This window comes from Notamacropus eugenii, chromosome 2, assembly GCF_028372415.1.
Source record: "Notamacropus eugenii isolate mMacEug1 chromosome 2, mMacEug1.pri_v2, whole genome shotgun sequence".
Lineage (NCBI taxonomy): Eukaryota > Metazoa > Chordata > Mammalia > Diprotodontia > Macropodidae > Notamacropus > Notamacropus eugenii.
In genome coordinates, this window is record NC_092873.1 from 378,518,903 (window position 1) to 378,546,673 (window position 27,771).

General features: G+C 42.1%; 1 protein-coding gene across 6 annotated transcripts; it reads right to left on the minus strand.

Annotated features, from left to right (window-relative positions):
- ADAR (adenosine deaminase RNA specific) lies at positions 1 to 27,771 on the minus strand. Of its 6 annotated transcripts, none has more exons than XM_072647118.1 (16): positions 27,391 to 27,771; positions 19,575 to 19,748; positions 16,822 to 18,206; positions 14,037 to 14,217; positions 13,639 to 13,793; positions 12,974 to 13,115; positions 12,670 to 12,872; positions 10,200 to 10,356; positions 9,510 to 9,681; positions 5,862 to 5,955; positions 4,819 to 4,938; positions 3,713 to 3,846; positions 2,864 to 3,046; positions 2,183 to 2,295; positions 1,784 to 1,911; positions 1 to 1,384 (listed from the first exon to the last, which is right to left on the minus strand). In XM_072647118.1, exons 3-16 carry the CDS (start codon positions 17,514 to 17,516, stop codon positions 1,144 to 1,146), a joined length of 2,718 nt encoding a protein of 905 aa, XP_072503219.1. In that variant the 5' UTR covers positions 17,517 to 18,206; positions 19,575 to 19,748; positions 27,391 to 27,771; the 3' UTR covers positions 1 to 1,143. The 6 variants fall into 6 exon arrangements, with proteins under 6 accessions (XP_072503219.1, XP_072503218.1, XP_072503220.1 ...); XM_072647117.1 differs by having other exon boundaries at positions 27,240 to 27,546; XM_072647119.1 differs by lacking the exon at positions 19,575 to 19,748 and having other exon boundaries at positions 27,391 to 27,536.

Here is a 27,771-nt window from a genome sequence, read left to right on the forward strand (position 1 = left end):
TAGAAATACTTCTGATATAATTGAAGGATTAAGGTACTAATTTTAAACTTGAATGACAATTCTTGGTTGCCAGTGGGAATGAAAAATTAGTAACATGTATTTTTAAACCCCCTATTTTTGCTAATACAAGTCACTGTTCCTTGGCATGGCTGGCAAGAGATCTCTAGTACTTGATTGAACTGAAACTGCTCTGACTGCCCAGCATGGCAACTGTCATGCTCTACTGAGCAACTGATCACAAATTTAAGCTGAGGTGATTATGCATCACCTTTGGGATCTGACCCAGGAAGTGGTCCACTCAGCTCTTTGGGGGTAAAAGCCCTCTTACCTTCAGTAGGGAAATTACTATGGAAAGCAATGATCAATGTGGGGTTTAATAACAGCTAGGATTTGGGGGCTCCAACCCCCTCCAGTAGTGTTCTTGCCCTACTGTACTGTGGAAATGAACTAAAATGTGGCCCTGGAAGTATTTCTTTCCTCCTCTGCTGCCTCACTCCCATTATTGCTACAAGTCAATATTAGACCTTCCACATCCACCTACTCTCCACTGGGTAGAAGGACACCTGACTACTGGGTTTTCTGGGTAGATTAGCCATGTTTTGATTACAGAAATGCTTTCCTTTACTGGCACAGATAACCAAGTTGACTGTGTCACTTCAGCCTGTATTTACCCTTCTCAGGGGAAAATGTGGATTAGCTAGACAGTTTAAGGATGGGGAAAGAAGGGAAGGTGGAGAAGCCAAAGGGCCTGGGATAATCCACAAATTATATCAGTCTTTGAATCACAAAGAGTTGACTGGAACCTAATCAAGACCTTTAGAAGTGAATGTAGCAAAGAAGCAGCTTGAGGGAATAGCTTGCATTTGCCCAATGATTGCTTCTGCTTAGTAGAGATAGAAGAGCTTTTCTCTCCTTCAGAGATTTCTACCTCTTCTCTGGGAATACAGGTGGGGGCAAAGCCTTGCCCACCCTACCCCACCCCAATAACCCCAAAGGAGGCAGCACAAATGGGAACCCAAAGCCCTAAATATTAGCAATCCTGGGTCCATTAAAAACAAAACAAAACACCAACACAATAAAGAGTGCTACCACCCACCTCCCACCCCAAGCCCTGAAACACCCCTGAACAACTGGCGGAGCACATTATGCATCACAGAGGGAAAAATTCTTTTCCTCCAGAGGTTTGCTGATCCAGCTGCCAAAGCCCATGTCCTTCAGGCTTTTTATGAAGTAGTGCTTGGCCACTTGGTAGTCCTGGGCAGCTTCCTTGGCTTCGTTATAGGAAACAAGCCTCAGCAGGTCCTTTCGGTTGTGGTGGGCACAGAGCTGCTGAAATAGGCTGAACATGCTCCTCTTGGAGAGACGTGATACATCGAGTCTTGGTCTACAAAAAGAGGAATACTTTGCTCATTGGGCACTGAAAAGGTCCCCAAAGTAGAGAAACTATCAAGCAAACCAGAAGGAAGCAGACTGAATTCACACTAATAGTTTCATATACATCTCTCTAGACCCATCAATTTGAGATCATAGATTATGTTATAAAGCATTTCACCCTGGAAAGGACCTTACACCTTAGAAATCATCTACTGCAACCTTCAGATCTTCCTGATGAGAAAACTGAAGTCCAGAGAAGAGAAACGACAGGCTCTTGATCACACAGCCAGTAAATGACTAGACTGGGGCTTGAACTCAGTAGTGTCCACTAAATCTGACAAAGACTTTAGGAAGATGCTTTCCCCATCCCCACCCTCCCCTCCCTTCTTCTCCCAGGACAAACCCTTACCCATCTACTTTGCCTTTGGTGCCATCCAGGATCTCAATTTCAGCTCTGTCAGTCACACACCAATTAACACTGGACTCCTTGGTTTTCCCAGTCTGTCTCGCGGAATCGTATACACTGACCCTGCCCACCTAACAGAAATCCAGGGGAAACAGGTCAAAAGTGGACATCTCTTTCAACTGTGGGATGAAGAAGCAGGGGCCCATAGAGTCCAGAGAAAGAGTAAGTGAAGAAGGGGGAATAACCTTCTTTTAAATGAATTTCATAAAGGTCTGAAGTAGTGATACCATTCTCCAAGGGAGGGCAGAAAGGTCCAAGATGAGAGATATTTTCCCCTACCCACTTGAAAATACATTTTGTTTTTGATAGGCTTGTTTTAAAGGGAGGTAACAGTTATAGTACCTTAGGATGGTTGACAATGTATGGAGGCTTTAGTCCTTCTTGGAATGCACTTTCCTCTTTGGACAAACGGCAGCAGATCGCCCGTGTCAGGTGTCCCTGGCTGTACAAGTAACCTAAGTAATAAGGAAAATATGAACACATATGCATCAAGAAATCAATCAATCAATCAAGTACTTATTAAATACAAGTAAACACAGGGTTTCGGCTCTGAGCACTCTTAAAAGGCAGGTGTGTGCCAGGGCTTATGATAGATATAGCTAAACAAGCCAACGCCTTCCTTGGGGGTGGGGTTTGGGTATCGGGCAGTCTCATTATTACAGATTTCCTAGCATAAGCTTGGGTTAATAAAATATTACATACCACATAAAGACACCCACAGAGTCAAAGACTATGGAGTACAAAGACACTGACATTGCACTTCTGGCTATTGTATTTCTTTAACTTATCTTGGAGGAATGTTGCTGGGCATAGCTTTATGTGGGCCTAGCTGCTTTAAAAGTTTAAATTGATTTTCTTACCACAGTAGAGAGGGCACACAAAATCAATTAATGGACCAACGTGTAAAGCACTCTCTGTAAATGGGAGGCTTCTCACTAATGCCAGACAATGCAGAATGCCATCTGCTGGGGTCCAGGCACTACCAGCTTACACCAACCCCAGATCCCAAGCCAAGTCCCTCACCAAGAGTGACTGAGCTGAGATAAATAGGCTGCAAGAAGTGGGACAGCATTGCCCCCTGGAGGCCAAGCACATTCCAACGAAGAATCTTATCACTGCAAGACATAGTACGCAATCTTTCTCCATGCTGAATGCCATCCCACGTTGGCAGGATGTCACTTGACTCCACTGGGATTGTACCTTCTCCTGTTAAAGAAGAGAGGAAGATCTAAAGGCAATCATTTCAATCCCATTGCCAGCCCATAACCATTCCCTGATGTGGTATTTAATATGTTCATGTCATCCTAAACTCTTAAGTTTCTAAAGGGCAGACAGTATCATGGGTGTGGGGCCTTTAAGACTTTAATATTCATTCTGACCACCAAGCCAGGAGACTTGCCCCTTTACCTTTGTTAGAATCCATTCTCAAGGTCACTGGCACTGAACCATTCTGAGGACTCTTCCAATTCTAAGATTCTGTGAGTCAATGTCATAGCTAAACACCCAGTTTTCCTTGACTCTTCTTGCCTTGATTCAACTCTCTCAACATTACTCCTTTACCCCCAACCATTCTTATTTATGTATTTTTATCTGTTCCTTCCACCCCTTGCGCCACAAAAAAGTTGACAAGTTTAGCAGAATTAGCAAGGTTGTTTCTCTGGCTCACTGCAGTGTATTTAGTTTCCATTTGTGCATACTGTTTTCTCAGCCTATAAGTTCTCAGATGGCAAGAACTGTGTCACATAAGAGAGGGGATTTAAAGGTTTTTGATGATGAGAATAAAAAGTGATTTCTACCTGTCCCCTGCAATCATCGAAGAGTTGAACTTGAGCGTGACTCACCTTATTTCTTTTTCTTATTTCTGCGACTCACCATTTTCTACCTTGGTGCGCAGCTTGCCTTGTTTAGGGTTCTCAAAGAGTGGCTGGTGCTGTGTGTCCACGTAACTCTCTGGAGGATCACTGCAGGTCTTGTCAAAGAGAGCACCATCTCCACAAGGGGCAGTGCTGCAATACAGAGAGGGGGTCTGCTGGACTCAGGGAGTTCCCTCTCAGTTTCTTAGGGGGACAGTTAGAAGAACACTCAGGTTCAGAGTCAGAAGATCTGGACTTGTGCCCCAATTCTGCCACTTACTAGCTATGTGACCCTAGGCAAATCATTTAATTTCTGAACCAGTTTCCCCATCTGTAAAATGAGGATATCACTACATGATTTATTTTCTGCACAGGATGGTGAGGATCAAATGTGGTAATACAGAAAACACTTTAAAGAGACATGCAAATGTGGGCTATTATTTTTTTGTGTGTCTTATCAAATTCAATATAGAGACATAAAGTCACTTTTTAATTTGTAGCTTAATTCCATAGGCAGGCTCAAATTTCTAAGAGACAGGACTGTATTTCATTAACCATTGTAGGGAAACCGGCAAGAGTATAAGGTTCCCAGAACAACACAAACCAGAAACACTCCTTGGAATCACTGTTTATTGTTTGGGATGGGCTGTGCAAGAATATGAATGTGTACAGACATAATGTGTGCCCTAAACAAATGTATAAGTGAGTGTGGGTTCCACCGATATGTCTGATAAATGAGTCCTTGCTACTAAGCAAGAGTTTGATGTGTGGAATGCTCAGATGACACAAACACCTCAATACGGACAGCTACCATTTATAGGCACTTTGATGCTTAGAAAACCCTTTACACAAGATCTCACTTGCCCCTCACAACAGTCCTGGCAGGTGGATGCTATAATTTCCATTTTAGAGAGGAGGAAACTAAGGCTCAAGGCTGTGCCCAGGTCAGAGCCGGCCGCTTTGGAAGGGAGCTGAAGTCATGCTGCCACCACACGGCGCTTGGGGCCTCTCTCGTGTCAGTGAGCCTTCTCAAAGGACAAGACAAACTCAGAACAATAATGATGATGATGGCTAATGATCACATAGAGCACATTAGATGAGTGACCAACAGTGATCCCTACCAACCTGATGTAAAGGTGGAAAGTCACATTCTTTTTTATTTGTAGCTTATTTCCATGGGTCATCTCGAATATACTGTCATTCCAGGATGTGGGACTGCATTTCATTAACTCATGGTAGAGAAACCTACAAAAGAGAAGGAGGTTAAAGAGGTCCACTCTGGGGACTGGAACTTCTTCCTTCAGCCCCTTCTCAATTTGTCTAGGATATACGAGGAGCTGTCATCATGCACCAGACTTTTCAGTTTGCTCTCCAGCTGTGCAAAGAACTTCAGAAGGCTCAGGAGGCAATGGGCAGAAACCATTTTAGACAAGTTTACAAAACTTGGTAAAACAGGGCAAAGCTACTGGCTTAATTTGTTTTTGACACTACTGATGGTCATCTGTACAGTGGCTGAAGAGAAAAATCCTGTCTAAAACCACAGGAGCATATTGCTTCTCCCAGAGTTGCGTTCCCTATCCTACAGTCTAGGATATTCAATAAAAACAGAGAGGTGGTGTATGATAAAAACATTTCCAGGAGTAGTCAAGTGTGACTTATTTCCATAACCCCAAATGCCAAGAAGTTATTTCTGAGTTCAAAAGAGGCTATGAAGGTGACCAGGAAAGCTAAGAAGCCAGAGTATTTAGAAACACAGATTGGAGGCTCTTTGTGCTGAATGGGTAGGGCACATTCCTTCTCTTTCCAGAGAAGGAATAATTTCTTAAGATCAATTCAAATTCTTGCATAGCCTCACCTGCTATACAAGATTATTTGTTGTGGTTCAGTTGTTCAGTGTTATATGACTGAGTCACCCGGTAGACCACAGTATATCAATACTGTCCATGGAGTTTTCTTGGCAACGATACTGGAATGGTTAGCCATTTCCATCTCCAGTGGATTAAGGAACAGAAATTAAGTGATTCACCCAGCAGTGGGTGCTCAATTGATATCAAAGGAATAGGACCACTCCAGTAACTGGTGCTTTTCTCTTTAACCAGATCCCCTCTATCTAGGTCAGCAGCCCGGGGCTACATGCCCATGAGGCATGTCAGCTCTGTAGCACTCACCTGATGAAGCCCCTCCGGGAGATGATTTCAGCATGGCAGTCATTAACTGTCTCCCCCTTCAGACTCAACTCTTCTCCCTTTACACAGCGATTCCCTATGGTTGGGAAGGGGCAAAGATTTACAACTGGAACATCAGAGATCACCTAGTTCAACCCCTCAGCTTTACAGACAAAGAAACTGGGGCCCAAGGAGACTAGATAATATGTTGCAGGGCACACAGGTGGTTAAGACTGCGAAGCCAGGATTCAAACTCAGATTCTCTAATGCCAAATCAGCTCCCCCCACCCCACCTTGAACAAAATCAACTAAACATACATTCATAATGTTGAAGCTGAAAAATGAATTTCAATGGATTAAATATCCATAATAGCCAGTCTTTCCCAGATCAATTTTTGCTTTACAGAACATTTTAATGTAAATAAATTCATTTCTCTTGTCCCCTACAATTTTTCCTATTTAGCAGATAATTTTTCTACTTTTCATAATTGAGTTATGTTATCGTTCCATTTTCTTAGAAAGTCATGTCTGCCTAGGCATATATACGCATCTTCAAAAACAACTTTTGTTTATGGTATAGCTGCTTTTTATATGGAATGAGGCAAGGCTTTAAACTGACATTCACTTCCCTCTAAAACATTAAGTAACGAATCCTTTCCTACCAGTTTTTACTTTTTCTAGATTTATCACACATAACTGTATATTTGATTCTGTTTCTACGCTAGTTGATTCCAATGGTCTACTTTTCTAGTTTTTGAAGAGTACTGATTTATAACACATTTTTTTAAAAAACTGAATTACTTATTAGTTTTCAGTGTTCGACAAACATTTCCATTGATCTTAGTATAACACATTTTAAAGTCTAGGAAGACAAGTTCAAATTCTTTAGCACTACTTCCCCACCCCTATAGCAACCTCTAATATTCCTGTTTGTTTGCTTGGCACCAAAATTTCATTGAGATTAAATCCAACTCTATAAAAAAAACTCTTCAGTATTGTGTTCAGTATAGTATTACATCTATAAGTTAATGTAGTGAAAATGAAAATGACAGTATTCTCTATGTTGATATGACCCATCTACGAACACTGAACTTTCCACAATTATTTAATTTTCCTTTATTGGTTAACAATATTTTATCATGATCTTTATAAAGGTCTTACGTGTCTAAGTAAATGTATTTATTGACTGATTTAATTTAAGTAATTTATTTTGTTCTTGTTTTAAGTAGAGGTTTCTTATAACAATATAAATCAATTTTACAGATTTCTCATATTTTGCAATCTTAATGAACCCTTTGTCTTAATATTGTGTTTATTCCAGTGGACTAGGTAAAAATTCATGCCATCGGCAAAAAAAAAAAAAAAGACTATTTTAATTTAATTACCTATGTTAACCCCTCTAATTTAGTTTTCTGGTTTTACTGTGTGCTAGCATTTTACTGTGTTGAATAAAAATTTCTCCGCAACTATTCTTTTTAATATTTTTAATCATGAAAGGATACTGTAATCTATTGAAGGACTTTTCGGCATCTACTGCAATTATATGTTTTTCCTCCCTAATGTTTCACATTATTCCCCCCAATATTGTGGCATCCATCTATTCTAGAATAAATTCACTGTCACGATCAATGATTTTTGATGTGCTAAAGTCTGCTAATATTTTATATATTATTTTTACAATTATATTAATCAATAAGGCTATCCTAGAAGTATTTTAAAAAACTCATCCTTACCAGGTTTTTACAGTTAAAGTCATCTATATTTGCCTCATAAAAACAATTAGACAGTATTTTAAGACTATTAGAGAAATTATTTGTTTCTCAAAGATTAGAAAAATAACTGATGAACTCATTTGGACCAAGTGCCTTGGATATTATTATAATTAGAATGTTTAATTATTTGACTTATTTCTTCCCCTAAAATGGTACTGATTTGATTAACTGATATTTGGCAAATTTAAATTCTCAAATTAGCATATGTATCTACAATATACTAATATTTTACATTTTTTTCATTTGTGATCATTTTTTTATTTCTAATTTTAGTGGCATACCCCTTCTTTCCTTTCTTGATTCAGATTGCTAATTTATTCAGTTTGTCAATGTACTGGTCTTCTAGAGAAACTAGTTCTTGGTTTAATTTAAGTACGTATTTTCTTCATCTTCTCTGATTTTTAGTATTGTTCTTTACCTACTTTTCTTTGGACTATTATTTGTTCCTTTTCGAAAATCTTCAGGTATAGTTGCAATTCAATTAGCCTTTTCTTTTTATTAAATACTCAATGTTATAAACTTATCTCCATGAACTGCTTCAACTAAATGCCACAGATTTTGTTAAGTGGCATCAATGTTACCTTTTGTCTTTAAAGTAGTAATGTTATTGTTTCTTTAATTTTACTCTAGTAATTGTTTCAGGGGCCAATTTTTGGTTTTCATGTAATTTATATGTTGAGAAGCAGATGCCCTTAGATGTAAGGGGAGCATCCTGCTCTCTTCTAGCCAGAGGATGAAACACTGAGTAGATATGCTGAAAAGTTAAAGGTCTTTTTTTCCCCATGGCTCTATCTGGCTACTGTGGTAGTGGCTTCTGACACTTGATCTCACCCTCCTCCCACTTGGTATCTCTCTATGTCATTCCTCCTTCTTTGCCTTGCCCCTTTTACCCAGCCCCAACAAAGGTGTCCTCACTCTTTTCTGGCCCTCTCTCTCTCCCAGGCCTGGGGTAGTACATTTTTTTTAGCGGCCCGGGATTCCTAGACTCTTTGTATATTTCTTCTCCCATCTGATACAGAGGAATCCAGAAGACATAAAGCAGTTGCTCCCTTTTGGATTTTTTTCCTCTCACCTCTCCCTCCCCCTCAACAGCATTTCAGCAGCTGTGTATTCCCTGGCTTGGGTTCGATCTAATATCTTTTTAGAAGTCTCCAAATGTCAAAATTTTTAAACAAGATTTTGGGGAATGGGGCAGGAACTACTGTTTTTGGATTCTGCAGAATACTTAACCAGCCTGGGTATGTAGGAAAACAAGCACATATGATGGAAATAGCACTGGATTTGGTACTGCAATCTGTGTCAAATTCCCATTCTGCCAAAGATGTAATCTTGGGCTAGTTACTTAACCTCTGAGTCTGTTTCCAAACTTGTAAAAGGGAAGGGATGGACTTGATTTCTAAGAAACCTTCCAAAATCTAAATCAGAGGTGGGGAAACTGCAAGCTTCAAGGTCACATGAGGCCCTTTGATCCTCAAGTGAAGTTCTTTGACTGATTCCAAACTTCGCAGAACAAATTCCTTTAATAAAGGGATTTTTTTCTGCAAAACTTGAACTCAGTTAAAAGGTTGCATGCAAGGACCGACAAGGCCACAGGTGTCTCACCCCTGCTCTAAATCCTATGATCTGTGATATTAAAGTATTTCAAAGTAAAATAAAGCAAGATTTCTTCTCCCCAACTTGGGAGTACTCATGATACTACACATAGATAGGTTTTTCTCTTTGAAAGGAAAGACTATCCAACAGCAAAGAAGAAAGAAATCTTGAGCTGAACGAGATGTGAAAGTCTAAGATAGCAGGTGGTAGGATGCTGGTAAAGAACAATTCTTAAGCAAGGGGCAGAAAGCGGGAATGTAGTGGAGTGGGAGTGGGTTGCACATACCTGTCCCGAAGCTGACCACAAGGCCTAGGTCATCATCGCTTTTCTTCATGATGATGGCAGCGAGGATCTTTCGGCCAAGCATACTATGTTGTATGGGTGCAGTGAGAGAGCTGAAGCACTGGTGGCTCAGCATGGCCACCTGATCATGGAGGGTGCTACCAGTCAGAGGAAGCTGAAAGACACGAGGCTGGGTTAGGACCACAGCTCCCCAACTGGGGAGATTCTGCCCTATTCTAATGTTTCCATCTTAAAGTCAAGGAATAAAAAGGTGTATCTTGGAAACAAATTTTTGATTCTCTTAACTAAGGTGGGGGGAAAGGAATAATAGCGATAGCACATAATTAAAAAAAAAAACTTCTAAGAATATCTATACAGTATATTGTTGTCCTTTCTCCTTCCTTCACCCCCAAAATATTTAACTTCTAAGTTATGTTTCATTTAAGGTGGTCTTTAAATCATATATGCTGTCATTTAAAATGTGCTGTGCTTAATCTGAAGGTGCACAATTTATATGCGGATCACCAAGTGATGCCTTCTAGGCAGGGACCCCAAGGCCTCAAAGGTGACCAGGAAAAGAGGCAGCAACAAAAGCTGCTACCAGGATAGTGCCTGGGGAAAGCGGCACAGGGCAGGTTTCCTCCAAAGGTCAAACAAACACAGGAAATGACAAGTTCCTGGCACTGCAGTTACCTCTGAAATGCCTAGGCTCCCCGTGCGCTTCGCCCTCTCTGTCTCCCCAATCAGGACACGCAGGGCTGCATCAGCCGCTTCTTGCTTGCCCTGCTTCTTGCTGTGTGCACTGACAGCTGGGAACCATCGACCCCCAACTTTTGCTTGGTAAATGAATCTGTAGGATTAGAAACCAAAGCTGAAAAGCATCGTCAAACCTAGAGAGAAAACCTTGTAAAGTTTGACTTTTAAGATTCTAGGCCAAGCTTTTAAAAATTCAGACCTATGATTTCATTAGTATTGGAAACTCTCTTCCTCCAGTTGCAAATAGGCAACTTAGGGAATTTCCTAGGACACAGAGAGGGAAAGGGATTTGCTCATGGTTACAAAACAAATATGTGTTAGAAATAGAACTTGAACCCAGGTCTTCCTGATTCGAGTCCAACACTATACATTAGAGGGATTGAATGTCTATCAAACATACCTGCAAACATATAAAAACAGTTAATTTTTAAGTATTTCACTCTATTAGAAGGAACAGCACAGAAATAAAAAAAAAATTGTATTTGGCTTTTGATTGTATTTTAGTTCTTATATGAAATGAAAATGCACCTAACACTCCAGAAATTCCTAATACTTAACACCCAATAAAGAAGCTATTTTGAGGTCTGACCCAGAAGCCGTCCATTTCAATTCCCCTGAACAAATATTTACTAAGTGTCAACTAAAGCACTATACAATTTCATCCTGCTCTAAGATAAACACTGTCTTTTCGACTAATAGCAAGTGCTTTGAGAGGGCAGATGTAGTCTTTTTTCTTACAAGGCAGCTCAGTGGATGGAGCACTAGGAGTCAAAAGACCCACATTCAAATTTGACCTCAGGTACTTTCTACATGTGAGATTCTGGGCAACTCATTTAACCTTTGTTTGCCTCAGTTTTTTCATCTGTAAAATGGGAATAACAACAACATCTACATTTCAAAGTTGTAGCAAGAATCAAATGAGATTTTGTAAAGCCTTTAAAAATGCTACTTCTTACACGGTTACTGGTTCATACTTCACTCCTTCCTCCCTGTCTTGTCACCCACACTAGAGAGCATGATCTTTTCATCACCAGAGGAACTTCAACCCTTGGCTCCTACTAACCGGATAAGTGATAGCCTTTTTTAGCCTATTATTTCAAGACGATCCCAACCAAGCTTCACCTAAGTCCCAACTCCCTGGCTATCCAGGGAGCAGCTTCACTAACTGCCTTGCCATCCTTGCCCTTTTCTTCCCTCACACCACCCCTACATAGTTCTGGAACCAGAATCAAATCAATTCTGCCCTTGTTCCTGGATGTGAAGTTATCAATTCACCATCTCTGTAACTTTTTGGATCAAAATGCCTCTTCCCTTGCCACCTTCTCTCTATTTATGAGGTTTTTCTTATTAGAACGTAATCTCCCTAAGGACAAGGGACTGTCTCTGCTTTTGTATTTATGTCCTCAGCACAGAGCTTGGCACACAGTAAGCATTTACTGCTATTCATTCATTTGTCCTTCCCCTCAAGGGGACAAAGAAACCATAATTAAATGTCTGGATTTAAAGGGCCAAAAGTCAATAAAGGTGAAAGAGTTTTAAAATGAATACAATTTTTTTTTAAATTTTTCCAAAACCTTGCTATGGCATGCATATCTATGGGCTTGCATGCACACACATACCCACCCACACACCCAGAGATAGGTCATTGCCACTGACAGTAAAATCCCCAAATAAAGCAAAAAGGCAGGGACACTCTGTTGAGAATTCCTGAAGATGACTGAGATGGATGTGGGACTGGGTGGTGGTGGCAGCAACAGTCCTAGCAATTCACCAGTAGGCCCTAATTTAATTAAGAGATCCTTCCCCTTGACAATCTACAGACCAAAACAGAGCTGACAGTCCAGGTTGTAAAATGAGAAAATTTAGAATAAGAACTGTGGATATGAAACCTGAAGGGTCGATTTTTAAGTATCAGATGCTGTCTGAGTTGTTCTCCAATTCCACTAAATACCAAAAGAAATGAGATTAATATTTTGCATGAGGAATTGAAGCTAAAGAAGGTTATTAAACAGTGCAACAGGGGTTATACTGGATTATTAATAGCAGTGACTGCCTTTACATACATTATTGCCTTGAGTTTCACAACACTTATGTTGAGAAGTTGGCTGTATAGTTATTTTCTGTGGAGGTGCAATGGCAACGGACAGATTCTTACTATCTTAGAAATGTTCAAATGTGTCCCTGCCTTAAGGGGTGATCGCTTAAGGCTCCTTCAGTCTAAAGGCTAATCTGAAAGGTGGTAATCACTGGCATGTGGCTATTTTCAAAACTGTTCTAACACTTCCTCAGAGGCTGCAATGCCAACTCTAAAATCCACTGGAGCAAAGTGCTCCTTCTCTTTCTTTCCCAGATACTGCAGATACTCCTAGGCAGGTGAGGGTTACAGCTAGAACTCCAGAATACTTACTTGGGCTCATGGGGAGGTCCAGACTGGTCTACTAACTTGAATTCTGCAGCAAAGCCATTGGACCGGGCATATTCAAACAAGCCACTGATAGGGTTGGCATTCAGGTATTTGATAAGATCCCCAATCTTCTTTGTCTTGCCTGCTGTTGGATCTCCTAGGCCACCAAGAGTTGTAGAAGGATCACTAAAGAAGTCAATGTTTGCCTGCAAGAAAAGTAACCAAACAAAGGAAACTCATCAATGCTGGCAGGTCTTAGTAAAGAAATAGGAGGCCTCTGAGGGACCGAACGGTTTTAAGTATGTACCTGCTTGGTCCAAGGGTTCAGGCCAGCATCTCCATAGAGAGCCTTCACAGCCACCTCAGCTGCCATCTGCTTTGCTGCCTTCTTGCTATTGGCTATCATGGTTGGAAACGTGTGACTCCCCATTCTTACACAGTATTTAAACCTGGCATGGGATGTAGTTCAGTAGAGGAATCAAAACTTTTTTTGAGGGAAGAAATCAAGCTTAGGCTTCTTAAGTCTGTCAGCCTTCAGACAACTAGCTCCTTAACTTAAATGCCATCTAAGTTTCAAGAACTATCCTTTTTCCATTTGCAGGTCTAAGTTTTGTCTGGGCCCCAGAGCTAAACATTTCTTTCTAGTAAGCAGGGGTCAATTTTGCTTCCTCTTTCTCTAACACCAATGACTCCTATGTCCTGTACTCTTCTTTAACCCTTGTCCTTATCACCAAATTCCTCAGTCTCTTATTTTCTACCCCATAGGCAGCAAACCTGTCACTGAAACCCCACATTTTGCCCTTCCCCATTCTGAAAAAAGACCACCTTAATGAATGAAGCAATCCTTCAATGGAAAGACCCAAGGAAAGCTCTGTTACCACAGTAGGAAAGGATGTGGCTATTCTCTGCATGGAGCAAGGAAAATGCATGCTGGAAGTCCCAACCACAATCTCTAAGAACAATGTGACATACTTGGGGTCATGAGCTGGGCCTTCCTGAGATAGGAGAAGGAATTCACAGGAGCTCCCGGATTTTTGCACATGCTCCATCAATATGCTAATGGGGTTCTTCCCCAAAAAAAGACTTGGGGGGGTGATGGAAGAGGATTCAGGCTCTGGAGCTGAAGGCTATACAAAATAAGAAAAAGGAACAAGAAATTCATGACTATAGCAACCAATATAAGATAGCCAGATGAGAAAGGGCATAGTAGAATGTCAGGATACTTAAACTACAGTTAAAAAAATGGAAGACAAATCTGTAGGCTCTTTATGCCAGGGGGATGGGTGGAAGGATTACCTGAAAAGGACAATGCAAAGTATTTGTCCTGCATAGGGACAAAAATAAACCTCCCAAGAAAGCAGAGCCCTTACCTTCTCTGGTCCCTCTTCCATAGGTTGAGGTAATCCTGCAGAGCTCACTTCCTCCTGGGCTCCAGACTCTTGAAATAGGACTGTCATGGCTTTCGCAGCGGCATCTTGCCTGGCCAGCTTCTTGCTGCCAGCTTCTGCTGGAGGGAACCGTCGGCCACTGATCACAGCCTGGTATTTAAATCTTTGTGGAAAGTAATTAAATGTATGAATGCTCACCTGAGTCAACTCTCCTCCCTTCTGCCATCCCTCCTGTCTCAGGAGTATTTCTGGGTGGGGCCATTCCTCTACATAAAGTTCATCACCCGGGAATTTTCTAAGCAATTGGGGCTTCTGGATTTATGGGTGAAGATGGAGAAGGGGTCATGGGAATCCTTTGACTACTGTCTCCTGAGTTAGATATCAGGAAACTGGTATTCTTTCAGTAGCTAAGCACAGCAACCGGAATAAACACTGGATGTAATGTAGGGAAATTTGGGTTTGAATTCCATATCTGCCCCTAGTTACCTGTGTCCCCTTGGACATACTGCAAATTAACTGTTAACCTCTCTGGGGAGCTGGTCTACACAGATCTCTAAAAAGTCTCTCTCAACTCTAAAATCCTATGATCTCATGGACTTGTGACCAGAGGTGTCTACACCTGAGTCAATTGCACTGGAGATAATCCCCCATCTCTGCAAAGACTGAAGACAGGTGTATATAGCAGATGGCTATGTCAGATAACTATCACTACAAAAAAGTGCTGGGGGAGCTGTCATCACAGCCTTCTAGTTCTAGGGCTGAAGGGCCAGCTATTCCAAGCTCCTCTTTTTATAGGTTAAGGCCCAGGTAAGTTACAAGGTAGGTCACATGGACAGAAACAGAGATAGGATTTGAACCCAAATACTCTACTTGAGAGCTTTTTCTACTATGCCACAATGCTATTCCTATCTTTCCATATTTCCATGGTCCTTTTCAGTCCCAAAAGCAAAGCTAGTATCTTCTGTCCAAGACCATGATCTGCACATACCAGCTGGGCCCTAAATACACAACCCACCACAGGATTTGGGGGTCTGAATGATCACTTTTTGATTTTCGAGGCATTAAAAGGCTCCACCTGTCGCAGTATTAAGCTTGAAATCAACAGTGGCTTCCCCTGGGTTCCCCCATGAGATCATTAAAGCACATGTTCAACGAACACATCAGGAGTCCTCAGATTTGGTTTAGACTGATTCTCTTTTCAAGGTGACACAATCAGCCTATAGAGGGACCCAGCTGACATGGGTGGTAGAGATTTCTGTTCAAGTTTTTGCTCAAATGGAGAATTTATTTAAAAAATGTTAATCTTCTACTCCCTGATACATGTGAGCATGGCCTTAATGTGCCTTATAAAGGGAACCCAAGAAGTAATTTGCAAACCACAGAACTGACTTAATGATTAGTGGCTTTAGGGTTGAGGTAGTGGAAAGAGGAGGAAAGGATACCTCTATCTCCTCACACCAAGAGAAACACACTTTCCCCCAAAGTGGGGAGGGGAGATGGGACACTTCTGTTGCCTCTTTGATATTTTGGCTAGACACCTCTTACACCGTCTAGAATGAGAAATTTTCTCTTGAGGACAAACAGCACTCCTGTCAACCTTTAGCTTCATTGAAATAATCAATACAGGGATAAAAAACCTTGTCTGGAAACATTAAAGTCTGGGAAGCAGCTCTGGGGAATCAAAAAAAAAAAGGTCACCTCAATGCATCTCTATTTAGCGGCTCGTCAGCAGCCTCCCCGTCTCCTCTGCCACAACTCCTCCCAGTCTTCTCTAGTTCTCCATGGTTTGTTTTTTTATTTCATTCATTTACCTTAAGAATCTTACCAGGGTAGGAACCATACCAAAGATTCTGTCACAGTTTGGCCTATGAGACTGTTTTCAGTTTTACATGTAAAGGGCAAATCTATTTTCAGTAGATTAAATGTAGCAGGACTAAGCCACTCATCTCTGTAAATGAGGTAGGTAACAACAGAAGTGCCCCCTTCTGACACAGGGACACTTGGGGCACACTGTTCTTACTTGATTTTTGGATCCTTGACTTTTCTGGACATGGACTCGAGGGGTAGATTTTGGATTTGCTGACATTTAGCAGCACAATTCATTTGTGCTCTGTCCATAGACCCTCTCTTGCCTCTTAAATGATGATAGTTTTTATTTAAAACAAAGCACATACACACAAGCCTGATTTGGGGAATAAATACAGTCAGCTTGCCATCATGTGTGGCCCAAGGAGTCAGGTAAACAAATGAAAACTAATAACTTCCAAACCAGCTTTATTTTAGCCAATAAATTCAACTACTTTTTAAATGAGAGAAGCTGTTTTGAGATTTATTTCTCCTTCTCAATCTCTAGCAAAACAAATGACAATGAAATGGCAAACAGGGAGTAGGAACAGGCATCAAAAAATTAAAAGACCAGAATCTGATTCATCTGAACTATAATCAAGGGTTGAATACAAGTATGAATCCAACTTTTATTCTAGTAAGATTATGCAGCTAGGTGGTCCAGAGGATAGAGCACTGGACTTAGAGCCAGGAAGGCCCAAGTTCAAATCCTCCCTCAGGCAACTGCTACCTGTGTGACCATGAGCACATTATTTAATCTCTGTTGGCTTCAATTTTGCTCCTGGTTAAATGTGAATAATAATGATAGCATCTATCTCCTAGGGTTGTTGTAAAGATAAAATGAGATACTGGTAAAGCGCTCTACAAATTTTAGAATGTTATATAAATATTAGCCATTATTTTTTCCTGTATTGTTTCTTACCGGGGTTCATGTGATGGGCCACTCTGTTCTAAGAGTGTGAACTCACAGCTCTGGCAGGTGAACTGAGCATATTCTAACAGGCCACTGATTGGGTTCTTCTGTCGGCAAGCTGTTAGTTTCTTGATAGCTGTAAACTGTGATGAGGCTCCAACACGGGCCATGTAGTTGGGCAGATCCATGACGGTGTGCAGGTCATCACCCTGCTTAATGCTATTTAAATCATCTGGGATGTCATCTGTGGCCCACTGACCATTTTCAACCTTCATGTCTGAGGGGTCATTGTCTTGAACTGGGGGCTCCTCAAGCAATCCTGGGACGGCCACATTATCATCCTCTGTTGGCCCTGATGGTGGCTGATGTCCATTCTCAACACTCTTCTCTTCTTTCCTAGTAGTGGGTCTGGTGGTGACATCTGAGTTACCTGGGTCACCTCTAATATCTGCCTGGGATATAGAGCTGTCTACTGGGATATTTTCATTTTTTTTAAGTTGCATCCTCTCTCTCTTTTTGACTGTCAGTGACCACTTGGGAGAAGAGAATCCTTCTCTTCGAACATCTCCCTGCCTTTCCAAGTCAAAGAGTAAGGTATTTACATCTCGGGCCTTAGTAAGGCCAATGTTTTTGGCTAAGTTCAGGGCAGAGGAATCTGGAACATCAAATAAGTAGGCACAGATTTTCTCCTTGATATCAGCCATGTTGACAAAACTAAGTGGATCTGAGTCAGGTATGAAATTTTTGTCTTTCAAGTCTGAACTGGGGTTTTTGTTTGGACCTTTTTTGATACCCTGTCTCACAACTTGGTTAGACTGTTTCCAACCATGGAACGGGGTTGGGATACTCCAGCTAGGGGGTGTGCCTTCTTCCCTGTGTAACTTCCCTTGCTTCAGCAGATGGTACAAAACTCGATTTACTTCCTTCTTCTGGACCCCAAGTTTCTTGGCAAGGTCATATACTGTAGCAGACTGCCCTTCCCTAAGTTCCCCTAAAAGTTTCAAAATCCTTTGCTCCTGATCTTGACTGATAGACAGCTGTTGGAAATTAAAGGTAAGCTTAGCCACACCTTGCCTTGATGTGGCTCTGCCTCTTGGGGAAGGTGAGCCTTTCCAGGGGGAGGGACTGCTAAGAGGTGGCCTTACAATATCCCAGTTCCCAGGTTGCCTCACGCCAGCAGGTGGTCCTGTAAAACTTGGTCTCTCCCTGTTCAGAAAAGATGTTGATGCCTGCTGTCTGATCAGGGGCACTTCTAGGATCTGTCCCCTCAGGAATTCTATCTGCTGATTTCGGAATCTTTCGGGGAAGAATCCCTGCCCCAGCTGCTGCTGTCTGGGTTTGCCGCGATCATAGTCTTGTATCTGCTGGCTACGGTATCTGTCGAGGGAACACCCCTGCAGGACAAGAGGATGGTGAAAAAAGGGCAGATTAGGAGGGCAGCAGTGAGACTGTGTGTATTCCTGAAGCAGCACACCTGTTCACAGTGTGCTCCTGGAATGCAAGTAAGACTCTGGGCTTTTGTGACCCAGGAGATAGACTGCTGGGATTGATTTGCCCACCTCACAGTTGCTGCAGAGGCCTGCCAAAGGGAAAATAGGGAGGGAAGGGAAGAGAGAGGTAGAGAAGAATATAAAAATGGGAGTTCAGATATGAATCCCATTCCTAAACAATGAATCTCTGGCATGAAAATGAAGGCCTTCTACAAAAGACTTAGGCCTCACTGTTATGGTACAGGCCATGACACATATTGATTTCACCAGAGTTTCCTGGACTGGTGGGGACTGCATTCTAAAACTATAAATTAAAGGTAATCATCAGCATCAGGCATCAACAGGAAATGTGTCCTTTCCACATCCATTATATTCTATCAGTGAAGTAGTCACATTTCGTTCTTGCTGCTTGGGTAGCACATACTACTACTGGTACTACTACTACTACTACTACCACCAGTTTCTGGAAATACAGGTCTGAGTACAGGTCTCTCTGATTAGAAAACAGACATTTATACCAAATCAGAGAGCTCTCAGTCTCACTTTAAATTCCCAAAGAGCTGAATAATAGCTCTCCAGATGTAAGCTGTTTACTATACTTTGGTGAATTTTGGAAGTGGGACGTATTTCAAGATGGAAAAGTTCAGTTTTTTAACTAAATACTTTTCAGTTTGCAGAAAAACCCTAAAAATCAAAATTACTATTTTCAAAGGAGAAAAACTGCTTGGATAGACAGGAAGGGGGTGGAGTCAGGAAAGATGGAAATCAACATTTATTCCAGAACCCCTCAACACCTTCATATTCATAATGCCCATCTTAGGTGGGGTTTTGTTAAGAATTCACTTTAAACCCTGGCTTGTTAAAAATTGTATTTTTAAAAAATGCATAGGAATCACATAATGCATCTTGGGCAAATTACTTTACATCTCAGGACCTCACTTTCTTCAGCTATAAAATGATGCATCAGTCATTTTAAATGGACCAAATGAACTTGTTAAAAGATCTAAAAAAAAATTCTAAATTCTAAATTTCACTCTTGGTCTCAGTTTCAATTATAAAATGAGGGAGTCAGACTAGTTCTGATTCTAAAATTCTGAGTCTAAAATTGCTTGTTGCCAAGCTGTTCTAACAGAGCTAGCACCCTCTGGTGTAAAAGGGAATCAATTCTTCCTCTAACTCTCCAACCTCTCTGTGACGAAACCTTTCCAAAGTATGGGGGTGGGGCCCAGATATTTAAGACTGATCCTCAAATGGTGAGGGGGACATAATTACCAGTATGATTCCCTTGGCTTCCGGAAGTGGCAGGGATATGAACTTGGTGGAGGCAGTAACACCACCACCACAACAGGGATCCTTTATCAGATCCCAATGTATTGTTTGGAGATGCCATATTCTAAATCCTCAATATTCGAGCCTCATATTAGGTCCAAGACAGCCACAGGACTCCTGCAGAAGTTAGTTAATAATCAGAAGCTGCCCTTACCTGAAGTTCGTCCATACCGATGAGCATAATTCATCTCACTTATATGAGCACAAGAAAAGAAACTCCCGTGGTGTAAACTAATCCATTAACTACAGGAAAACTTCCCTCTAGAGAAGGAGAAAGGAACTAAGGGTGACAGTAAGCCTCGAAAGGCTAGTTCTTTGGTTCGTATAATAGCTCTTGCAGTCTAACATCCCTGTTTAAAAGTAAAGAGGAATAACTTTGATAGCATGAAAATAAAACATCTTTCCTTGGTCCTATGGAGACAACACAGCTTGCAGACTTAAAATGGCTCCAGCTAAGTTTTACTTTCATTTACTCAGAAGCACCTCCTCCATAGAAAAGCTCTGATCCACCTAGAGGTGGAGTTAAAGCAAATCTAAGCGAGAGGTGTCCAATTTCAGGGCAAACAAAATCTCCAATGCTTTCAAAGAACACATAAATGAATGCTATTGAAGATGGCATTTTTTTCTGGGAAACCCACTACGAAAAACAACTCCATAGCACTCAGAATTTTCTTCACATGAAAGTTACAGGATTAAAGACAAAAACAAAGGTATGTGAACCACATTTAAACAAAGAGTCTACTACAATTTGCAAACTCCCTAGGACTACTAGAACACAAACAAATCTCAATAATTTAGCCTGGGAAGTCTGGGGTAGGAAGGTTCAGAGGGGGCTAAAAGGTAAGGAAAAGAGTCTCTCAAAAATGAATTTAAAGTTGCCCCCCCAAAATAGTTTTATTACCTTTAAGAACATTATATATTATGTACTGAAAAAAATTACTATTCAAAATAGGTTCACATTTTATAAAGATCTCATGTTTTATCATTGATTTTGAACTTTTTATTCAGTAAAAATCATGTGAGAGATATTATGGTAGAGCTGACCCTGGAGTAAGGAAGACCTGATGTCAAGTCCCACTTCTGAAATATATTAACTGTATAACTCTGGGTAAGTCACTTAATCTTTCAGTTCTCCAAGCAACTTCTAAGAATATAAATTGCAGAGAAGGTGCCAACTGCATTGAAAGGAGGTGCTATCTCACTGGAAGTTCCCTATATCAATAAAATCACAGTCCCATCTCAAGTCCCAGTCCCATCCCAAGAATCATAAACCTGGAACCTCAAATATCAAATTAATGGAGTTCAAGCTAATACAATTTTGCTGTAGTGAGATTGGTTCATCTAATGACAGGATAGTTGCTCTATTGGTAGCGCTGAATGAAAAGAAAACAGAGGAAGCCCCGCTGTACATGCTGGGTGGATTCCTGTGGTGAACTTAGGGGAGGCCAAGAGCAAATCACAAAGGATGGACAAGGCCCAGAGAAGCTTCAATGCACAGCTCAGACCTCTACGACTACTGAAGAGAAAGGAGGGCTCCTTACTCCAAAGAACAAGTGTAAATTGTTTTAAAGATCAGGCTTGTGTTATTCACAGGACCAGAGACTTAGAGCTTCATGAGCACTTGGGGGACATGGGGTACAATGTCCTCATTTTACAGACAAGAAAACTGAGTCTTGGAGAGGCTAAGAGACTTCTCTAAGGTCAAAGAGACAGGAAATGGCAGTGTCAGGATTACAACCCCACTCACTCCACATCTCACCCTCTTTTCTGTATTTCTCTCCAAGGTCTACATTGCACAGAGAGATTCTATGTACCTGCTCCAGTTCTCCATAGCCTTTCTTGTCAGACATTTCTCTTCTAAGTTGAATTTAAAGTCTCCCTATTGCAATGGATACCTCCCTTTATCTCAGTAAAATTAGTTAGGTCCTACCTCAGACTCCTGCTCTTCAGGTTAAAAAATCTCAGCTTCTTTAAACTTTCTTCAGGTACAAGCCCACAAAAGATTCCACTCTAGTAGGTCTAACCAGTACCATAACTGTTACCCTTTGATCCAGCGCAGTATGCAATGATAAACCATTCAGTGAAGTTTCCTCCCTAAACAGATCAGTGTACTGAAACAGGAAGATGAATAGCTCCTGTTATTTAATCTGAGCAGCTCAAGTAACTGCAGTCAGTCTTATTCATAAACGTTACATCTCCCTGCCCATTCCTAATCATTTTGCTTCCTCAGGTATAGTGTAGTGATAGAAAACTTGTTACTCCCTGCCTACATGCACTCCAGGATCCAGTGTAAAATGGAATGCTCTAGGGCCTGGCATCTTTCTCTTGCCCTATATACGCCCCATGTTTTCCTCGTGTCTTTGCTTCATGCCTGGAATATCTTTCTTCCTCCTCTTCCCTTACTGAAATCCTTTTAAACTCATCTTTTAAAAGCTTAATTCAAATGTCACCTCCTCCTCCAAGTTTTTCCTGATCCCTTGCCAAAAGCTCAGCTCTCACATGACACACTGTTCTATACCTTTCTAATGTGATACTGTGCCTTCCATTTATCCAAGATTGATCCTTTTCCTCCTCTCCACCTTCAGACTACAGGTTCTGGGAGGGTAAGGGCTTAGTCTAATCCAAATGTTGTGATTCCCTTAGCATTTAGCCCAGTTTTCTGCACACAGTGGCTTCTTAATAAATGGTCTGCTGACCAAACTGGTGTCCCATCTCGGTAGGCTCCTGCACTGTGACATGAGCTTGTCACACCATGGAAAAAGACACAAGCTTTAGGTGAAAGGAATGAAGTGTACAGGGGACACAAGGAAACTATATATTATGGACTTTTGTTCTGTGTCTGTGCCAGGATGCAGACATTTAGATGATGGCCAAAAACTCAACATTCTGCTCCTGCTCATTCCCTTTCCATTGGACCCAGGAGTGGATTCATTTAATATAGCCTCCTATCTTTTATGTGACAGCTTCACATATTCCCTTGCTCTTTTAATTTGAGCCCCTACTAATGGACTTTTGGCCTGTGCCTACTACTTCTTTGCCTATGCAAAGCTCCACACATTTTGGCTCCAAAAGACAAGATAATTGTCAGTTTTCAACCAATTAACAAGCATTTAGAAGAAAAGACTGACGTAATGCTTGGCACCAGTTTTCAATCTCATATTTAATAAGGGGTTTTATAAGGGTGACAGATGTTCAGAAAAGGTTCAAAACAATATAGAGCTAAGTGCATCTGGCCAAGAGATTTCTTGGTACAAATACAAAGTAAGCAAAAGCTTATTTTGGTGTTCAGGTCTCCTCTCTTTATGCCTATAAGAAACTAAGCAGAAGGGATGACTTTACTTTACATCTGCTATCAGGCAGCTAGGTGGCACAGTGGATAGAGCTCTGGGTTGGGAGTCAGGAAGACCTGAGATGATTTAAATCTTGCCTCATATACTTATTAGCTACCTGACTCTTAATGACATGTAACATGTAAATAACATCTCCCAGACTCAGTTTCTTCCTCTGGAAAATGAGGGTAATAATAGCACCTACTCCACAGGGTTATTATGAAGCTCAAATGAGATAAATTTTTAAAAATTAAATTTTAATAAGTACTTACTAAAGTACTATATACCAGGGACAATGCTAAGCATTTTTCAAACCTCAAATACCACATAAATGTTAGCTATTATTACCTGTTAACACAACAAATGGAAAGGAGCAATCAAAAATACAAACGAATAAGAATAATAAAACAAATGGTTTTAATTTCAGGTAAGACTGCCAAAAATATGAGACACCATGGCAACCTGTTTTTTAGATTTATCATATCCTCCTGTAGTTGAGGATGGAAGTTTCAGCCTGTCCAATAGGCTGAAAACTTAAGACTGTATGTAGTCCATAGGAGGTTGACCTCTTACTTTTAGTTTTCTGCTAAAACAGTGTTTATAACTGATGAGGGTGTGGTTTCAGAAATATTCAGACTTCAAGGTCATACCTGAAACCCAGGGGCAGGAGAAGACTATTTGGAAACAAAACCTGTTAAAAAATTCTTCCCACCTTATTGCTGTTACATATGGGAAAAGGCAGTAAGACATGTAGAAAGGGGTGAAGAAGTCAATGTAGTTAAAGAGTTATACAGTAGAATCAACAGACTGTTGCAGGATAATTTAGAGAATCAAATATTAATCACAGGAGACAGAAAAGGAAGGAAGACTGAACAATAGGGCAATGGACACTGGGTATAGAACTGGAGAGGGACAACTGATCCCTTTATTCCCCCAGCGCTTTAAAATAAGAACATCTTATTACGAAAAACATTTTGGAAAGAGTGTGTATGTGTGTGTGTGTGTGTGTGTGTGTGTGTGTGTGTGTGTGTGTGTGTGTGTGTGTGTGTGTGTGTGTGTAAGTCATAAACCCCTTCAGGGTTGTTGTGAAGATTAATTGAGAAGATGGCTGGGAAACGCTTTGTAAACCATAAAGTAATAAACAAGTTATGGTCTCATTATTATAAATGCCAATTACTTAGTACAATTTTAAGATGGTTGGGGCCCAGACTGAACTTTTCATACAATATTATTAAATCAAGACTTTGATTTGTAGTAATTTTTAAATGGTTAGATTGAAATCAAACCTTTTCAATCATTATTCCACTCAATTGAGAAAATAACTACAACTGATTGCATCAGAACCCTTTCCCTCAAATAAAAAAAATGAAATTTGCCCACCAAGACAGTATACTGAACTTTCTGTTAAACACAAATGCTCCAAAAGGTGAGTTACTGGCATCAGGATCAATGATCTTAAATGCATTTTACCTCAACCTTCCTAAAATTTATATCTAGCATAAGGTGTCAGTTTTTCCCAAGAAGCAGGCAAGTGAAAAACACCATCCAGATCAACCAAGAGTAAGTAACAGGCTCCTCCTATATAATCACTATGATCTTAATGATTTACTTGGATTACTTCAGTCATATCAGAGATGTAATCATAAGACTGAAAGACAAAAAAAAAAAACAACCCCAAACTCACACTATAAATATCAACACTGCACAATCACCTTGCTCCTCCCAAATTAATGTAACCACTGGCCCACTCTCCCAAAATGTAGCCAGTATGCTGTGCGGGAACTGCCTCTATCAACTTGGCCTATGATTTAGTTAGATAAGTACTAGGGAGTAAATAGCCTAGTGAACACAGAGATTAAGTGACTTGTCCAGGGTCACTCTGTTAGTTACTGAGTGTCAGAGGGTGGATTTGAACCCAGGTCTCCCATCATCTAACCCAGCACTATTTCTGCTACAGACCCTTTTTAAAAAAACAACTTTTTATTGATTTTTTTACACCATCATAGTTATCCCCTGTGCCCCTCAAGGAGAGCCATCCCACATAACAAATATCTGCTATATACACTTTCAAATAAATTCGATGATTAAGAACAATTTGTATCTAATGCCAAATGATCATTATATGTTGACTAGAAAATTTAACCCAAGCAGTTTCAATCATTATAACCCAAATCTAACAGATAATATACTAAAATAAGTCACCCTCTGTCTCTGAAGGCCACTGCAGAATCCCAGTGGTACCAAATACTGAATTCTCTGTTCTGCATTTTTTAAAAAGCTCATCTTGAACTGAAGCACTTTTCTCTTTCCCCACACAATTTTAGACCAGCAAATTCTTCTATTTTGAAAAGGTGCTCTCCTTACTGTTATAATAATAACACAAAACTAACATGGTGACTAGCTAAAAGAAGAACTTGTAGGGAAGACCCATACATCTCTTAGGGTAGAACTAACAACTTATAAAGAAAGACCATCCATTTATTCAATTAGATTAAATGGTTAGTGTTAGCTGCAGTGGCCACTGGTCAATTAAAAAAAAAATCTCTTCCCTTTCTGAATGGGAGAACTGGAGGGAACCATGGTATAGCCTAATTAGGTGCCAGAAGTTTTTGTGATGCATAAGTTACTTTAACCTATTTGGGCCTCACTTTCCTCATCTATAAAATAAGGCTTCCCTTCCAGCTTAAAATCTGCCAACCTATAGCTAAGAACACTTTTACCCTCATAAATAAAGCTAGCAAGGGATTTTAGGAGAAATTGTTACTGCTGTAAATGTTAGACTTCTAAACTTAAATGACCTGGGCTTCAATGGTCAATATATTAGGTCTTTTTGATCTGTGTATCTCTCTCCACATTTCCTTTTTAAGAGAAGGCACTGGACTGGGATCATAAGGTCATAGACCAAGTCAGAAGGGGTCTTTGGGCAGTGTAATCTAACTCCTCCATTTTACAGATGAGGCTCAGAGCGGTTAAGTGACTCGCCCAAGGTCACACAGGGTAGTACCAGAGGACCAGTGCTCTTTCCAATGTCCCACAAAAGGCCTGAGCCACTAATGAAGATGCACAATCTTTGGCAAACCACCCTTCCTTCGGTTTCTTTCTCTGAAAAATGAGGGTGCTGAAATGTCAAACGATTGGTGCTGTCCGGAAAACTCAACCCAAGCAGATTCATTCAAAATAGCCCAGATGGTAGTTTATCTATAAAAGCTTAGGCATAATTAATCAATCTATCTCTGACCATCACTAAAGAATCCCAGTGGTACCGAACACTAAATGCACCCTCTTTTAAGTCTGCATTCAAGTACAATGGAAAGAGCACTTCGTTGGGCACCGGCTCTGGGTTCCAATTCACTCTGCCACAGACTACGGTGCGAGTGGGAGCTCCGTGTCCTCATCCGTAAGAGGAAGGGGGTGCCTCCGTGCTGCCAGCTCCTCCTCCTACCCCTGAGTGCGCTCTGGGGGCTCAGAGGGGGAAGGAGTTAATAGCAGGTCCACTTTTTCCTCCTGTCCTCCCTCCTGACTTTTTTCAGAATGTCTGTAGAGAAGCCTGAGCAAGTCTGCGGAAAGCTTTTTCTTTTTAAACAAAAAAATTCATGGCTGCGAGGTCTCCAAAGGAGGGGAAGGCCTCTTATTGGGGTGGGGGTGGGAGTCATGGAAAACGACCCCCCTGCCTCACGCGAGTCCCTCCTCCGCGACACAAGCCCCGCGAGCCCGCTCCGTCCGGCCCGGGGCTGGCTCAGGGGGAGCTTCCGCCCCCGTCGTCGCCCAAGGACCGGTTTTCTCCGCCGGAGCGAAGATGCTGGATGCCGGGCGTAGACCCCGGCCCCCGGCGCTCCCCCCAAGCCAGTGTGCGGCTGGAACCAGGGCTGCCGGCCCCCGCCCCCCGCCCCCCACTCGGAGTTCTAAGGCCCCGGGGCAGTCTCAGCCTCTGGAGCCCGGCCCCGCGCCAAGCGGCCCCCGCCGCCTCCGCCTCCTCCAGCGCCCCTGCGGGCACAAACGCGGCCCGGGGCGCTTCGGCCCTCACTCCGAGAGCGCACGAACGACGCCGGGAGCATCGGCCAGGTGGCCGAGGACAGCGCGCGGCAGGGGGCGAGAGCGGCGGAGCGCGGCCTGGGGCTGGGGATGCAGCGCGCACGGCTGCGGGGGAGGGGCGCGCGTGCGCGAGGGGCGGCCCCCCTCCCAGGAGGCGGCACACGGCCTCCGGAGGCGGGGTGGACTCGCGGCGGGGCCCACAGCCTCACTCTCCCACCTCCTCCCCCCCTTCCCCCCGACAACTCACCCATCGCGCGCTCACAGGTGCGCGCTCCCCCATCCGCCACAGTCAAGACCGGCGGGCGGCGGGCACCTCGGTGTCCGGTTCCAGGAAGCTGGCGGTGGTGGAGGAGAAGGAGAGGGGGGCGGAGGGAGGAGGAGGAGAAGAAGGCGCTTACCCCGTCTTCCAATTCGGTAGGAGCCCGAGTCCAAGGCTGCAGCGGGTCAGAGGGCCGCTGGTTCCCACCCCCCCCACCCCGGCCCCCACTACGTCTCCCTCTCTCCCTTCTTCAGGCGAGAATCAATGGTCCGGTCGCGCGCTTGTGACGTCATCGAGGCGCCGCGCGGGGGAGGAGAGCAGGCTCACGTGACTTTGCAACCATCCCTTTCTTCCCTCGCTCTCCTCCGGATTTGGGGTTTTGTTCCCTAAGGAGGAGGCGGCGAGATGAGGCTGTTTCCTCGGTCCTCCTCCCACCCGCCCCCCCTTTTTCCTGTTCTGTAGCGCTGATGACGTGAACTCCCGGCGGACCGGGGGAAGGGGGTCCTCAAGTGGCAGTTTT